At 52.2% G+C, this 17,781-nt stretch overlaps 1 protein-coding gene across 1 annotated transcript; it reads left to right on the top strand.

Annotated features, from left to right (window-relative positions):
- Positions 1-1,887: 1,887 nt before the first annotated feature.
- LOC306815801 (Fc receptor-like A) lies at positions 1,888-5,664 on the top strand (the record flags this gene model as incomplete). The annotated part of the gene is made up of 6 exons (XM_079332341.1): positions 1,888-1,917; positions 2,657-2,825; positions 3,123-3,377; positions 3,477-3,755; positions 5,473-5,494; positions 5,585-5,664. Coding segments are annotated over 6 exons (835 nt in total), but the record flags the coding sequence as incomplete, so codon positions are not given.
- Positions 5,665-17,781: the final 12,117 nt, after the last annotated feature.

The following is a 17,781-nucleotide window of genomic DNA, read 5'->3' as shown; positions in this document are numbered from 1 at the left end:
AGAAAGAATTCTCACCTTTGCAGCAGCTCAAAAGCTGCAAGAATCAAAGCCAAGGGGGCGGGGGGAGCCTCAGGTCCTGGCTGCCACCTGGGGCTGGCCAGAGCAGGGCTGGCCAATGCCCATCCCTGTGCACTGGGGCTGGGCCATGGCTGGTCCCACACTTGGATGGCCACTGGCTTCAAGGAGCAGGAGTTTGGGAGCTCCTTCCAGCCTGGGGCTCCATTCCCCAGCTGCTCTTGCTGGCTCAGATCCTGCAGGGGACCAGCGAAATTGTAGAGGTCTGGAACAGGATTTCTCTCCAAATCAAATAAACCCAAAGTGTCCCAACCCCTTGTGACAGAAACCCCATGGGGGCATTGTGGGGAGCAGGAGAGGGAGGTGAAACCCCCCAAGAGCTTCAGAAGTGTTTCATAGGGAGGGTCTCATCCATCTCCTGGTTACCAGCACTGAGGCCCTGCAGGGGTTTTGGGTGTGGGGGTGGGCTTTGGGTGTTTTTGGGGTATCTGTGCCCTCCCTGACTGACACCAGCCCATGTCTATTCCCCCAGTCAGCCGTGCTGGGGTTTTTCACCCACAAAATGATCTCGGTGGGCTGTGCAATGGGGCCAAGGTGCTGCACCTGTGAGGGTTCCCAAATGGGGATTGAGGTTCCCAGATGGGTGGGGGCAGCCAATGAAGGGGTGTAGAGTGGGTGGGTCACACCCTGAGTTGGGACACCCCAGAGGTCACAGAGGTCACAGTACCCCACTGAGGACAGAGGGGTTTGGCAGGGCCCCCTGCCAGGGACAGGGGTCTCCAGGATGTGTCCTACCCTGGACAGGGACTTGCTCAAGGAATGTGTCCAGGGACCCTGTCCAGAACCGCCATCCCCCAGGATAGGATCTCCCTCGCTGGGATGTGTCACCACTGGGACAAAATCCACCCAGAACGTGTCACCCCCAGAACAGGATCCCCTCAGGCAGGACCCCCTGGATATGCCCCCAGAACAGAACCCACCCCGTGTGACTCCCAGCACAAACAGCCTCTTCCTTCTGCTGCAAGAAACTGAAAATGTTGGGGGGGCACAGCCAGACACCCCAATCCCCCACATTCTCCCCACCCCTCCCTGCAGACTCCCCACCCCCTGTTCTCCCTCCCTAGGGTCCACCCAGCCCATTCCCTGCACAGGTGTTTCCCAGGATTTCTGAGCCAGGAATTGGGAGTGAGGGAGCATGGCACAAAAGTGAGGGAAATAAGGAAAACAGGGAAATAAAGGGAGGAAAACGTCGAGGGCAGGGGAGGGAACAGAAACAGAGCTACCCAGGACCCCCATGTGATGCCTGCCCAGGAAATGTGCATGCCAGGGGGCCAGCGTTGGGCCCTGCTTCACCCCAAAATATGAAGCACCCAGGGAAGGAGCTGTGACCTTCGGACCTGCCCAGCTATTGTTCATGCCTGGCACTGCCCATTCCCCTTGCCTAGGGACCATGATTCCAAAAGGACACCCATTTCCCTGGCATCCCCATCCCTGGGATCCATCCCATGATCACAAATCCCTGGAGGCCACCTTCATCTGGGACACTCCTCCCTGATCTGAATCCACCCAACCCATGGGACCCCCATTCCCAAGGGACCCCATCCCTGGGAACACAGTGCCCTGGACACCCATCCTTGGCACCTTGCCCCGCCTCAGCATCCAAATTCTGACAACATCCTGTCCTCACCATGTCCCACCATCACCCCCATGTCCCACAAGGTCCCCACCCTGCCCCCATCCTGTCCACACCCTGCCCCCACCAAGGGCCACCTACACATGAGGACGAGACGTGACCTCGCTTCCTGTCCCTTCATCCCAAGAGCCGCCAGCCAGGGGACAGGTGGCCCCAGCAGCAAGTGACAGCCAGTGCCCATGGCCGGGGACACCAGGGTGGCCAGGAAGGTGGCGTTGCTCCTGTGGGGTGAGTGCCCCGGGGATGGGCCCTGGTGAGGAAAAGAGCAATGGGGAGGGGGCACAGGGGGGCTGTGGGGTCCCCTGAGGTCCCCAATGCCAGCAGAGCCGGTGGGGGACAGAGCCAGTAGCCCCTCAATGTGACCAGGTTTTTGGGATGGCCCTAGGGACAGGAACAATGGAAGTGGAATATGGGAGAGGGATGGGGGACAGGGATTCAAAGACAGGGATGTGGAGTTTGACTGCATGGAGCAGGGGCAGCTCTGGAGAAAGGGACAGAGGGGAGGCACCATGGGGAGGTGCCCACAGGGCTGGTGGGGGTGACCTGTGCCAGCATGAGATGGCATGCTGACCCCATTCCAGAGGTGCCCATGCCACCCAGACATATGAAACAGAGCTCTACCCTGGTAGCCTCTGCAGACCTGTTGGGGACCATGCACTTTCCTACAAGAAGGGTGTCCTCAAGGGGACATTTTGAGGACAACCCCACTCCCTGATCCTGGGTGCCACTCTCCCCACGGTGCCACCCCCACCCAGGCCTGTCCCTTCTCCCTTCCAGCCCAGACCCTCGGCCTTGCTGGTGAGTCCTCGGGGGATGCCATGTCCCTGCCCCGCTGTCCCCAGCCCCGTGGTGGCCCCGGCAGGCTGGTGTCCCCTGTCACCTGCAGGTGCCCAGAGCCTCCAGGTCCTGGTGGAGCCCCCCTGGATGCCGGCGGTGCTGTGGGACCAGGTGACACTGACCTGCCAGGGCTCGGGGATTGCCGGTGCCACCACCTGGTACAAGGACAGGCAGCGCTGGTGGAAGGAGCGACACAAACAGTTCCTTGTCACCGAGAGTGGCAGCTACCAGTGTGAGAAACCCGGGGCCGGGATCAGCTCCCCCGTGATGGTGTCAGATGGTGAGGGGGGATCTGAAATGCTCAGAGTGGTTCCCTGATAGGTCTGGGTGGGCTCCACTCCGTGGTGGCCTCACACCCCTCATGTGGCGAGAGCCTGTCCCTTGCACACAGGGACATCCCAGTGGATCCCAGTGTGGTGGGACCTCCGTGGTTACAGCTGTGTCATGGAACTGCTCCTGGTGACCCTGTGACCCTCCCATGCAGTGGACACTCCACCCGGATGTCCCCATTGCCATGGGCACCCACTCTGGACCTGTCTCGGGCTCCTCAGTGTGACGAGACCCTCCTGTCCCACAGAGCCGCTGGTGCTGCAGGTGCCAGCACGGGCACTGCTGGAGGGGGACATGGTGACACTGCGCTGCCAGGGCTGGCAGGACAGACCTGTCAGCAGGGTGCGATTTTATAAGGAGGAGAAGGAACTCGTGGGGTCCCTCAGGGGCACCGAGCTGTTCCTACCCGCCCTGCAGCTGCACAACAGTGGGCGCTACAGCTGCGGGGGCTGGGTGGCCTCAGGAATGTCACTGTCAGCACCGGTCACGGTGACAGTGCATGGTGAGCACACCCACAGCTTGAATTCGAATATCCTGACACCTTCAAAGCTACTTTTCAGTGGACTCAGAGTCACAGTCCTCACCCCCATCTCCTTCCCAGAGCTCTTTGCTGTGCCGGTGCTGGAGGGTCCCCTCGAGCTCCCCGAGGGGTCCCCCCTCAATCTCAGCTGCCTCAGCACCCCCAGCCCCCTGTGGCCCCGAGTCCTGCTCCTGTACCGCTTCTACCGGGACGGGCAGTTGATGGGGGATCCGCAGGGGTTCCCGCAGCTCCTGGTGCCCACCCTGGGCGTCTCCCACTCGGGGAATTACAGCTGCGAGGTGCGCTCCGAGGGGGGGGCCGTGCAGAAGAGCAGCGCCCGGCTCGGCGTCACGGTGCACAGTGAGTGCGGGGATGGGCACGGGGAGCCCCCACAGCCCTCACAGCTCTCCCATCCCTGCTCAACCCTCTGTGTGCAGCCCTGCCTTCCCAGCTGTCTCCCTGGGTCCCTGAATCGCCTCTCCTGATGTCTGCATCCCTTATCATGTCCCCTCAGCCCCTTCCTGAGTGCAACTGTGCCTATCTGAATTCCCTGCATTGGCAATAGGTCACCATCCCTGTCAGGGCACCCAAAATCTTCCCTTCAGTCCTTTCCTGGTCTCTCCTCTCTGAATATCCCATCAGTCCTTGGGGTCACTTCCACCCTGTTCAAATCCTCCCCACCGTCTTCTTCTTCACTGGGATCCTGACACCCCTCAGATCCTCCACCTCCTGGAATCATTCACTGCTCCCTGGTGTACCCCATTTCTCCCATGTCCCCAGTCCCTCCTGTGTCACCCTGCCGGGATCCTACTCTCGGGGGTGTCCCTGTGTGTGCAGACCCCCGGGGGTCAGGTGGCATTAGGGGACTGCTTGGTGCTGAGCTGAACAGTGGCCGCGGGGAAAGGTCCCCTGTCCTTCTCTGGGCAGCAGGTGGGCTTGAGGACAAGACAGGGCATGGACCCTCACTTGGAGCTGTGGCACCAAAACAGGGGCCAGTATGCGTTCTGACACCGTGGTTGACAGGGTCCCCCTGAATGTCACCATCTTGGGCAAGAGGGGCCCTTGGGCTACAAGTGGTTCTGCCCATGGAATTCCCTTCCCACCCATCCCAAACTTATCCCCCACTCCGGCCCCTTCTCCCTAGCAGGTGCCAGCCCCTCCCCCCCGCCTCAGCCCTGTCTGTGTCCCTGCAGTGCCCGTGGCCAATGCCACCATCACCCCCGGTTCCCCGGCACTCCAGGTGTGCCCAGGTGAACCCGTGACCCTGCACTGCTCAGTGCAGGTGGGCTCAGCCCCTGTCACCTTCACCTGGCTGCACGACGGGCACAAGGTGGCCCAGGGTCCCCTCCTGGAGCTTGGGGTCATCGATGTGGGACATTCGGGCACCTACCAGTGCGTGGCCACCAACCAGCTGGGACAGGACGGGCACCGCGTGTTCCAGGCACTCAGCCCAGAGCTGGCCCTGAAAGTGACACCACAGGGAACCACAGGACACCACTGGAACACAGGTGGGGTCACACGGGGCCATTGGGATTGCAGGAGCCCTGCAGTGACAGGTGAACCTGATGTGTTCCTTCTGTCTCCAGCAGTGGCCACAGGCCTTGGCAGGTCCCTTCTCTTCCTGCTCCTCCTCACGGGTGGAGCTGTTGGCTGGCACCGGTGGAACAACATGTGTGGGTGTCAATGGGGACAATCATGGCCCCAAGGAGCTTGGGGGCCACCAAAATGTGGAGGTGATGGGGTGACACTTAAAGCCCCTGACTAGGGCTGTGCTGAGAACTCAAACCCTCTGCTCAGGGCCCTAAAGAATTCGGGGTGGTACTGGATGCCTTGCAGGGATTTTGCAGGGTTCTTGCAGTGATTCTGGAGGAAGGTGGAGGGTCCCCCTCCCTGCCAGGCTTGAGCTTCGAGGCGCTCAGGCAGTTTAGAACACTTGGGTGATTCAGGGATTCTGGAGGGCACTAGAAGTGCTCAGGAGTCCTGGCAAAAATGGAGGGTGCAGTGGATTTCGAGGAGTCTAGAGAGAGGTCAGGGCCCTGGGGACCCCACAGTTACCCTTCCCCTCTTTCCTTTGCAGCTTCCAGGAAGCAACAGAAAAGGTGAGTGGAGGACTCAAACCACACTCTGGCCTTTGACCCCAACCTACAAGACCTCCCATTCCCTCCCACACATCCCCTTTATTCCCTCAGGGTCCCTCCACAGACCCTGGCTCCCCCAGAGGAGGGGGAGGTGCTGTACACCCACATCGTGAGCACCAAGCAGACGGGGGGTGAGTCCGGGCTGGGACACGCAGAGGGACACGTCACCCATAAGTGTCCCCCTGTCCAGAGGCCACAGGCAGTGTCTCTCACAGTGTTCCCCCGTGCCACCACACTCCAGGATCTCCAGGTGACCTACGCAGAGCTGCCAGCAACCCATGGGCGACCGCGGGAATGCAGGGACATCTATGGGAATGTGCTGTGACACTCGGGGCATGGCTGGGCACTGGGGGCACTAGGGGCATTGGGGACCCCACCCATGGGCAGCCACACATGTGTTTCCCTTCCACTGCTCCTGTGGATGCCAAAAATTCACGGGTAGATGGGCACAATGCAGGGTCACGTGTGAGGCTACACAGGGCACCCAGAGCTCTCCATGTACCCTGAAGCCCCAAGGGCTTTCCCACACCCCTCCCACTACAGTGGGAGCAGTGGTTCCCCATTCCACATTCAAGTGCTCCCAGAACCTTAGAAACATCCCCATTCCCTCCCCATTGTGCTCTCTGTACCCACAAGGGCTCCCTATTTCCCCTCCCAGTGCCTCTCCATTGCTCCCAGTAGATCCAGGTGGTTCCCATTCTCTCTCCCAGTACCCCTGTACTCCCAGTGCCTCTGCAATGCCCCTCTCAGCACTCCCAGTACACACACAGCTCCTCATCTTCTCCTCCCTGTGCCTGGGGAACACAGGACTCATTGCCCTCTTATTGGCACAAATGCAGCTTTTTGGTTCAACTGGCAGTGATGGTGTTTGTTCAGCTCTATTGGGCTTTAGGAATGGCATTCTCCAATTTTGGACTGCCAATACAAACCAGTGTTCTTGATTCCTTCCCCTCTGTCTCAAACCTCTCCTGTGCCATATTCCCCACACGATGATGTTACAAATGCCCTGAGGGCGTTCTTCAGCCTCCCCATTTTCCAGGGCAGTTGGGATCAGACCTTTGCACGGGTGGGGTGTCAGTGTCAGGAAGAGTTGCATGTCTTGAGACATTTTGGATCACGTGTGTGTGACAGGGCTGGGCCAGGCCTTGCTTTTCGTGACATAGAGCCCCGTGTGTCAGTCAGTCTGTCAGCCACAGCACACTGGGGACAGTGGGATGCTCTGCTGAACCCACTTCCTGAGTGGCTGAGTGATCAGGAGTCCCACCCGGGGAGAGGGCCTTTGGTGGCCCAAGGGATAAAAAGGCAGAGCATGAGGTGGACAAGTGTCTGACCCTGTCTGCTCTTGGAGTGTCTGCCCCATCTGGAACACTGCAACATTGGAACCCAACAGGAGCTGGAAACTGTCTTGGTTAGAATAAGAAACCTCTGTGAAGGAATGCAGGAACCTTCCTGGAATTGAAAGAGTACCCATCCCCCAAAATGCCTTCCAGGAAAAATTGTAAGAAAGGATATATCAGATAAATTCTAGGAAATTTACAGAACAGAACAAACAGCAAGACGAAAACAGAAATTTCCAACCTGCTCAGGGCGATTTGTTCATCTTTGGTGCAGTTATTGCCATGGCCAGCAGGGGGGGCGTTGCAGGGAGCACTCCCGCTCAGCAGGGGGCGCCCCGGTGCCAGCTCCAACCCCTCAGGGGCCATGGCGGCCTCGGGCGGGATGGACGAGCCCAAATCGCTCCTTTGGCAAACTCACGCTTTGCACCAATCGGTCCCAGCACCAGCACTGGCAGCGCCTGGGCAGAAGAGATGAAGGCAGCAGCTTGGACACTGGTGCCCAGTGGCAGCAGAGCAGTGTCCCGGCCCAGGCACACACCCTGTGCAACACCCGCCACCGCTCTCCCTGATGGGAGCGCAAGGAAGGCAGCACCCAACCCCAGGCAGGTCTCAGGCCCACAGCAGCACCTCTTGTGCCTTTTCACCACAATTCCTGAAAACCCTCAGACTCTCACTGCCTTTTCGTCCTTCAGCCCTGGCACAGCAGCTCTGGGAATGTTGAATTCCCCTGGCATGTTGAGGAAAGCAGGTGCTCCTTGCTGACACTGCCAGGGCTCCTCAGGGTCTTCACAGCACGTTTGGAGCTGCTGCTCTTCCTGGGCCACTGCTGGTCCTGACACAGCAGCCACAGGGGGCGGGGGGGGGGGGGGGCGGAATTGGAGGAGGAGGACAAGGAGGAGGAGGAGGAGGAGGAGGAGGAGGAAAGGAAGGAGGATCAGACCCTTAACGAGCTGTTGTAATTAGGGCCTGGTTTCCGGAATTTCAGCCCTGCTGCTACACCATCCCTGTGCACAAACACATGGCTCTGCTGCCTCTCCTGGGGATTTTGGACAGCTGTGGCAGCACTGGACACATTTTGGGGCTCAGGTGGCCCCAGCTCTGCCCACAAGGAGGTGGTTTGGCTGCTGGGAAGGTTTCCTGGAGCTTTTCCTGGTGCTGGGCATGGTTCAGTGCCTGTGCCTGTGGCCGGTGCTTCACGCTGGCCGGTCAGGAAGGCTGAGCTGGAGCAGCTGCTGAGGCGGGAGCGGCTGGAGCAGGTGCCCCACGGGAACAGCACCTGGCCATGCAGATGGAGCAGGAGCGCTGGGAACTCCACAGCGTGCTCAGGTGAGGCCCATGAGGCCAGGCATGGTGGGGCACTCCTGCCGTTCCTGCTGCCTCGAGATTTTGGGACAGAGCAGTGACACCCATCGGGCTCCAAAGCCGCTCAGGGCTCAGGCACAGCCTCAGAGGAGATCCCAGAGCCTTGGGGATGATTCGGGTGCTCCTGGGCTTGTTCCTGACAAAGGGCAGTGCTCCGGAGCACACGGGGCATCCCAAAGGATCAGCCCAGGCTGCTGGAGCCCGAGTGCTGCTGGCAGGGACGGCATGAGGGAGCCGGGCCCGGCTCAGCTGGCGCTGCCTGGGGAACGTCTCATCCTCCAGCAGCTCCGGAGCCTCTGCCGGGGCCGGCACTGCTGGGGGCACGGCCGGAGGGGCCGGGGGGCACCGGGTGTGAGGGGCCGGGATGGAGGGACAGGGCCGCTCTGGGAAGGAGAAGGATTTGACAGGAAGGTCCCACAGATATGTATGTATAACAGGAAGATCTTTGAATGTAGAATCTGAAGAAGGTATAGAAATGATAGCAAGTTTTGATGTAGAAGAAAAGAATTGCTGAGCCAGTCTGACTGGATAACTAAGAAGGCAAAGAGCAAGTGAGTGGGAACGGGCAAAGGATAAATCCACTCAAATAAAAGATGATTTTACCAAGCAGAAAGATTTTCACAAAGACAAATGCCATGATGGAAGTAGAGATATGATCTCAGAATTTTCCACTACAAGAAAACTGAAAACAATTCTAGATTAAACTGTAGCGTACTAACTTTTTTGTGATTGGAATATAGTAACATGAATATGGTAATGTGAGTAGTTATGATAGGCTGTAGGTAATAGTAAAGGTATTGATTGTCATGTTTTAAGATGCTCTGTAATGAAAAGTATGTAATTCATTGTAACTTGAAGTAGAAGCAGCACAGACCAAGAGCCCCTTGGAATCTGCCTTTAGGGTTTGGCTGACCCCACAAACCATGGACACCATGGGGGAAAGCACTGGGCCCTGGGTCACAACAACTGGTCTCCCACCTTAGCCCACCACGCTTTAGCCCAAGAGCTAGAAACCATACCCAAACATGATCCTGTAGATGTATACCAATACAGAGATGATGTATTGATAGGAGAAGAAAAAGAAGAAGTCAGGGACGTGCAACAGGAAATAATTTCCCACCTAGAAAGCCTTGGTTTGAAGATTCCTTCAGAGAAAATACAGAAACCCTCACAGGAAGTAAAATTTTTGGGGATTTTCTGGAAGGGAGGAATGATATGTATTCCACCTGAAACGTTAACCTCTTTAGACCAGATCAAAATGCCTGAATCCAAAAAGGAACTCCAACAAGCTTTAGGATTGTTAGTATTTTGGAGAAAACACATTCCAGACTTTTCAATTATTGCTAGGACGCTTTATAATCTGTCAAGAAAAGGGATGAAATGGGACTGGAGCTGAGTCCAGGAGGAAGCATTACAATTATTGATTTTTGAAGCAACAGCCCTTCAGGCCCTAGGCCCTATTCACCCAACAGATCCTTTCCAGGTGGAATGGGGTTTCACTTCTTCAGGGTTATCTGTACACATATGGCAGAGAGGGCCTGAAGGCCCAGCAAGACCTGTTAGTTTTTACTCCCGTGGCTTTAAAGACGCTGAAAAAAGCTACACAGCATGGGAGAAAGGACTGTTTGTTGTCAGTTTGGCTCTGATAGAAGTAGAAAAAAATCACAAGACAGCAGCCTATTGTATTGAGAGTTCCTTTTAAAGTCATTAAAACAGTTACCTCTGGGACCCCTCCTCCAGAAGGGGTTGCCCAGCAGGCCTCTGTGAGAAAATGATATGCTCAAATAGAACACTACTGTCATATTTTTCCAATCACTGAAAGCGCTGTAAAAAATTTGTCAATACAAGAAACAGAGAACTTGAACAGCAGCCAGGAAAAACCAGCTTCAGTAATCAAGGTAGCTCCTCCCTTCTCACCCAAGCAGACAGTGAATGCTTGGTTTACTGATGCTTCAGCCAAAGAGAAGGAAAAGTGTGGAAATATAAAACTGTAGCCTTACACACTTCCTCTGGTGAGCAGATCATCACAGAAGGGGAAGGCAGTGCTCAAATTGGAGAGCTCACAGCTGTTTGGAGTGTTTTTCAAAAGAAAAAAAAAAAAACCAAAAACTTCCCTTGTTGTATTTACACTGATTCTTATGCTGTTTTTAAAGGCTGTACAGAATGGTTGACCTTTTGGCAACAGAATGATTGGGAAGTTGATAGGATTCCAGTGTGGCAGAAAGAAAAAATGGCAAGACATTTTAGAAATTGCAAGTCAGGGAAGTTTTGCCGTGGGGTGGGTAGCCTCTCACCAGACAGATGGGAATCCAGCAGGAGAACGGAATAACAGAGCTGATGAATTAGCAAGATTGAGCCCCCTGAAAAAGGAAGAAATCGTTGAAGATTGGGAACGGTTGCTAGAGTGGTTACATGTAAAAAGACAACACAGAGGTGCAAAGGATTTGTACAAAGAAGCTCATGCTCGAGGTTGGACTGCTACCAGAGAAATGTGTAAAACTTGTGTATCAGCCTGCGAGCAGTGTCGCAAACGGCTGGAGAGACATCCTTTAGAGGATGATCCATTACACTTGAGAGGAGGGAAAGGCTTATGGGATGCATGGCAGGTAGATAACATTGGTCCCTTTAAGCGATCAGGAGGAAAACATTTTGTGTTTGTGGGAGTTGAGATAATGTCAGGATTGGTACAGGCCGAGGCCTTCAAAAGGGCTACAGGAGAAAATACTGTTAAAGCATTGCAGATATGATTTGGGACTTTCCCAAAACCACAAGAAATTCAATCTGATAATAGGTCTCACTTTACTGCTAAAGTAATGCAAGATTGGGCACAAAGTGAAGGAATAAAATGGGTTTTCCACACCCCTTACTACCCTCAAGCCAAAGGAATTGTAGAAAGGACCAATGGTCTCCTGAAACAGCTTCTGAAACCACAGGAAGGAAACTGGGATGAACGGCTGCCTAAAGCCATTCAAGGTGTTAATGAAAGATGGGGGGTGAATGGGTGCTGGAAAATCAATGCTTTTTGCCCCAAAGCTCTAAGCATAATTCCTTCATTAAAAGGACCTGCTAATCCTAAGGATACAGCCCATTATCCTGGACAACCTGTCTTAGTAGACCTCCCTATGGTAGGAGAAGTACCACTTGTGCTGAAAACTCCATTGAATAAATTTGCATGGGTAGCATCTGATGCTGTAGGAAAACAACATCGGATAAATACCCGTTGGATTATTCCATCATTCTAACGTACTGCCACTAGATGGCAGATTTTACTGTGTTCATAATTGCAGGTGAACTCCAAGGGACATTTGGAATGACATAAAAGCCAGATAGCCATGCTAACAGTAATAATACTCCTCTACATCTTACCATACCTACATGGCCAAAGCCCAGCTGAATGGCCATGGACTCATGCTACCATCAGGTACACCAGTGCTCCAGGATCCTGCCCTGGATCCCAACTTAGCGACCGTAGTGTTGCATGACTCCAAGGTATACCATCAAAATGAGTGGGGCTGGGATCGAAAGGACTGGGTCCGGATGCTCACTGGGACAATTGGTGAAAAGATTGAGGTAGGATGCAGAAAGGTAGAGGGATCCTCCCATGAGAAAGCCACCTCCATTGCAGTAAGTGGAAAATTTTTGGAACCAAACATAACTAGTAGTTTGCATCCCGACATTACAGGGGAACTTTGTCCCACTACAGCTTGGAGATGCAAAAGACAAACTCCTTTTTTGTTGTGTTGTCGGCCAATTACGTCACATAGGTTGGTTTGGTTAAGGTGAAATTGTGCCAGCAGTCGGTAGGTTCATGCTCACAAAGCCTGGTGATTTCAACATTGTTGGTGCTGGGGTCTAAGACAAGTCTCACTCCAATGTGAGGTGTTTTCGATGTGGGCGGAACGGCCATATACAACGAGACTGTCAAACTACAAATGTTTGGTGCCATATCTTTCAGCGTAACTCACATTCCACAGACGTTTGCAGATATAAGTCAAAAAATGGCAAGCCAAGCGTGAGGGGACGCGACGCGAAGACACCAACTGCCTGCCGAGTCACCCAAGTACCTCCGGTAGCCCCTCGTTATTCCCTGCCTGCAAACGTCAGCCAGCCACCGCAACAGGTTCCTTGCTCCCTGCTGGTGAACTTCAGCCAGCAACAGGAGGGAGCCTCGGCATGGACTTGGCAACCGCAATAGACATTGTACTTAAAGACTCTAAACCTTTAAAGGTTCCTACTGGGGTTTGTGGACCTTTAATTTTAAATGGACAATCTTATGGAGCTTTATTATTGGGACGATCTTCAACTATTTTACAGGGACTAACTGTTGAACCTGGAGTTATCGATGTGGATTATACAGGTGAAATGATTATGATTATGGTTCATACATGTTTTCCTCCTAGCAGTATTCCTGCAGGAAGCCGCATAGCTCAGCTGATTCCACAACAGCAGTTGATTAAGGAGGCCCAAGCACCACTGCGAGAAACTGGTGGATTTGGATCTACAGGAGGTTTGGTATTACTTACTCTTACAATGGATCAGCACCCTGTTGTGGAGGTTATATTACGTTTTGCTCAACAGGAAAGGCGACTTCGAGCCTTATTGGATACAGGTGCTGACATTACCATAGTTGCTAAGCGTCATTGGCCATCTGATTGGCCACTGCAAAATTGTCTAGAGGCAGTTGAAGGGGTTGGACGTGGATTTTACAAAAATTGGCTACAATTATTTCTGAAAGAGCTGTTTCTCGGAGAGTGGAGGATGTACCCATTGACATTACTATTTTACAGGGAAAAGATCACCTCATGGGTGCTCTCACACAGCTCACAACGGATCATCAGACACTTGTTTTGGAATGGCTTTTTACATCTGTGCAACCTAGGACGCAAGGACCTGCTGAGGTACAATATAGCAGTAGAGGTTATGTGTGTGTTATTGCTCCCACAGGACCCATTTGGGTACCCAGCAAATGGATTCGTCCAGTGATTGATGACGGAGGCTGCACCTCCTCCACCTCAAACCCAGGAAGAAGAGGAACAAGAGGAGAGAGAGCGCGACTGAGGGTTCATCTGGCAGTATAACCCTTAGTCCAACAACTCGAGAGTCTTCTGAAGAGGAACATTAAGTGGTCAACTCTTTCTGATTTGGAAGAGTTTGCTATTTACCAACCTTCATTATCTGCTGATCAAATTGGACTAGGAAAGAGACAATGTTTAAGCTGTAATAAAAAATGTAAGAAAGGTGCATGGGTATTGATAAAAGGGAGTAGATGTAAGGAAAAGTGTTGCTTACATCAAACACACGGCAAACTGTGTGTCTTATTTGTACTGAAAAACTGCAACATACTAATTGGCAGCGAGAGGCTTTGGCATTAATTGACACTCATTTTTCCTCAGGAGGTGAACAATGTGATCGCTGGCAACCTTCTCTTGTAACTGTAGGGTATGTTGTTGAAAATTGTAAGAACAGGTATTGATTTTTAGTACGTTGATGTCTCTTGTTTGCTATCCAACAGATAGAGTGGTTTGCTGCTACAGTAGTACTAAAATCTGTCTGTTCTCGGGATATCCCAGGTATTACACGTCACTGTTGTACACCAGAACATAAATGGGATGATGTTATTAAGGGGCATTTTCAGCCTAGATCTAGGCATGGTAATCTTAGGATGCTAATTGCTTTCTTCATCCTGACTGAAGCATGGATACCAACACAAGCCAAAACTAATGTGTGGGTTACCCTGGCAAATGAGACTGGGCAAGATGCAATATGCTTGTCTTTATCAACACCAGGTAATCCTTTTTCTACATGCTTGGTTGGTATCCCACTTGATTCCTGGCCATGTCCTGATGCACTTTCAGTCTGTAACATTTCAAGTCCGAAGAACAATGTTAATTTTTGGGACTTATAGGTTACATATTTAAAGCATGAATCTTTAGATGTTTGTTCCTTGCATTTTTCAATGTTTGCAGAAAAGCATGACACACATAGCAGAGTATGTCATGAATCATGCTTTTCTTGCAAAACATAAAAGAGGGGGAATTGTTGAGAATTGGTTAGAAAGCCATGGACACAACTGTGGATATGGCTCGGCTGAGGCCTTGTTGCAGGAGAGCAGCTCCTGCTAAGTAGTAGCTAGGCCTTGCTCTTAAGCAGATCTTGCTGAGCAGCAGTGTTTGCTTTTAAGAGACTTTTGCAAAAGCAATAGAGCTAGCATAATTTGCAGAGTTGGTCGATAAGTAATACATATGTCCATTGTTCAATCAAGGCCTTAACTTCCAGGGAAGCACGTAGCAAGCGAGGTATAACCCTGGGATAGATACTATAAAGCAATAAGTATAAGAATAAGGGAAGTAGCAGCCAAGACGAGCAGCGGGATAGCAGGTATACTTTTTGGCTAGAAATTCAGTAGGCGTGATTATCTCACACTTGCAATAACCAATAATAAGAGAAGGCATACATAGTAAAAACCAATAAAATTGTACTAATACGAATAATGCTGATTTATGCTATTTTGGGCTATAAAACTGTCTGATGCTCTCAATAAAGTTGGATTATGCTTTATCAATCACATTGATTGTCTGGCTGATCCCCTCGCTATTCCTCCACAAGTGGCTCCGCACCCCCACACACCAGAATCAAGGGGCCATTATGATATCATGGGGCCTCCCAGAACCAAGGGACCATTGTGACACCATGGAGCCTGACTGGACCACGGTGCCGTTGTGACACCGTAGGGCCTCATGGCACCAATGTGCCATTTTGAACACTGTGGGGTCTAAAAGGACCAAGGGGACCATTTTATGCCCTGGGGCATAATGGCATAAGGGTGTATTGTGACACCATTGGGCCTAACAGAACGATGGGGCTGTTGTGACACTATGGGAGCTCATTACACCAAGGGGTCATTGTAAAAACATGGGACCTCATGGAACCAAGGGTCCATTGTGACACCATGTGGCCAGTGTGAACCGAGGGGATGTTCTGACAACATGGCTCCTAAGAGAACCAGGGGAAAATTGTGACACTATGGGGCCCAAGGAATCCAACCGGCATTTGCGACACCATAGTGCTTAACAGTACAAAGGGGACGCCGTGATTCCATCAGGCCTCACGGAACAAAAGGGCCATTGTGACACCACAGGGCCTCATAGCACCAAGGGACCATTTTGAACACCATGGGAGCTCATAGAACAACCGGGCCAATTTAAACACCATACGGACAAATAGAAACAAGGGGACATTTTGACATCATGGAATCTTGTAAAACCAAAATGCCCTTGTGACACCAATGGACCTCAAAAAACAAAAGGGAATTGTGACACCGTCGGGCCTATGAGAACCAAGGAGCCATTGTGACACCATGAGTCCTAAGAGAAAAAAGTGGTGTTGTGGCACCATGGGGCCTAACAGAACCAAGTGGCTGTTGTGACACCATTATGTTGCATGGTATCAATGGTCCTTTTGACACCATGGGGTCTGACAGAACTAAGGGATCATAATCACACCATGGTGTCCACCAGAACCCAGAGCCCATTGTGACACCACGTGACTTCATGGAACCAAGGGTCCATTGTGACACCATAGGTCCTCAGAAAACCAAGGGGTCATTGTGACACCTGGCACCTAATAGACCCAAGGGTGTATTGTGACACCATGGGACCTAACAGAGCCAAAGGGCCATTGTGACACCATGAAGGCTCCTAGAACCAATGGTCCATTGAGACACCATGGGACCTCACGGTATTAATAGGTCATTGTGACACCATGGGGCCTCATAGGTCCCAGGTTCCATTGCGTCACTATGGGACCTCATGGAACCAAGCGGCCATTTTGACATCATGGAGCCTCTTGGAACAATGGTCTATGATGACACCATGGGGCCATACAGAACCAAGGTGCCATTGTGACACCTTGGAACTTAACAAAACTAAGGAGCCATTTTGACATCATGGTCTCATAAAACCAAGGGTCCAATGTGACACCATGGGACCTCACAGAACCATGGGTCCGTTGTGGCACCATCTGGTATGTCTGATCAAATTGGTCATTTTGACAACATGGACCGAAACAGAACCAAAGTGCCATTGTGACACGAAGCGGGCTCATGGAACCGATGGGCCATTTTGAACACCATGGGAGATCATGGAACCAAGGGGCAATTATTAACACCCTGGGGCCTAATAGAACGAAGGGGCCATGGTGACACCGTGGGGTCTCATAGAATTAAGGTTGTATTGTAACAACATGGTGCCTAACAGAGCCAAAGGTCTATTGTGACACACGGGGGCTCATAGACGCAAAGGGCCCTTGTAACACCTAGAAACACATAGCACCTCATGGAATCAAATGGCCATTGTGACACTTTGGTGCCTCATAGAACCAAGGGGCCATTCTGGAACCATGGGGCCTCTGAGAACCAAGGGGTGATGTAGACACCATGGAAACTATTGAAACCAAGGGCCATTGTTACACCATGAGGTCTAAGAGAAGGGCCCATTCTGACACCATAGGACCCAATGGAACAAAGAATGCTACTGAGGAACCTCGTGTGAACATTAATTAAACCAAGAATCTGCTCCAGTTGAGCTCCTCTCCCCAGGTGTCCTGGGGTGATGTTACGATGCTTTGTATCCCCAATTGTGTGTGCTGTTCATTTCTGGAATTACGTTCAGTGCTTTCAGAATTGACTCTGAAAGTGAAGGTTTGTTTTGTCTAGTTAGCGGGCACCCCTCCACCATCGTCTGGGCTTAGGGAGGCTCACTGGCTTTGCTTTCACTTTGCTGGCTTGGCTGCTGCTTTGCTTGCTTTGCTTTCGCTTTGCTTGCTTGGCTTGGCTCGCTGGCTTTGTTTTTGCTTTTTCCTTATTAGTTAGTTTAGCTAGGCAGCCCAATTTCCTTCTCTGGACTGTTTTCTTTGCTTTCCTTCTTCTCTTTTCCTGAATACCATCTGAACCTGTTCCGGACCAGGACCTAGGAACATCGAGGAGCCCCTGGAGTCTGCATTTTCATGACAAGCATTCAGCCCTCCCTGGTGCCAGAGACTTTCTGAGTTTGTTCATCCTCTCAGAGTGGTGAAAGAGTTTCTTTTGTCATCTGTTGCTGGTTTTTTCTTGTATTGGGGAGTGGGGTTTTTTTTTTGTTTGCTAAATAAACAGATTTTTTCCACTTTTCCTCTGAGGAAATTCTTCCTGAACCCAGTGGTGGGGGTCTGATTTTTTTTGGGGGGGCCTCCTTTCAGAGGTTTTCTGCTTAATTTGTCCTAAATCAGGATACCAGGGTTCTACAGGTCCTGCAGGATTCTGTTCCATCACAGGCTTCCTGTTTGGTCATAGCCTCCTTTGGGAATGGATCTACTGCAGAGCAGGATCCAGCACAGGATGCAGGGGAATCCCTGCTCCATTCTGGGCCTCCATGGGCTGCAAGTGGATCTCTGCTGCATCATGAGCTACCTGAGCCAGTCACCCTCCCCATGTGTTGCTGCATGATTTGGGCAGGGGAAATTTGGGAGGACCAGAACTCCTGTTTCCTCCAGTTACACAGTTGTGAATACTGA

The sequence above is a fragment of the Erithacus rubecula genome (genome assembly GCF_903797595.1).
Source record: "Erithacus rubecula genome assembly, contig: scaffold_234_arrow_ctg1, whole genome shotgun sequence".
NCBI lineage: Eukaryota > Metazoa > Chordata > Aves > Passeriformes > Muscicapidae > Erithacus > Erithacus rubecula.
Note: the sequence above shows the minus strand (reverse complement) of the source record. Positions and strands in the feature narration are given on the sequence as shown.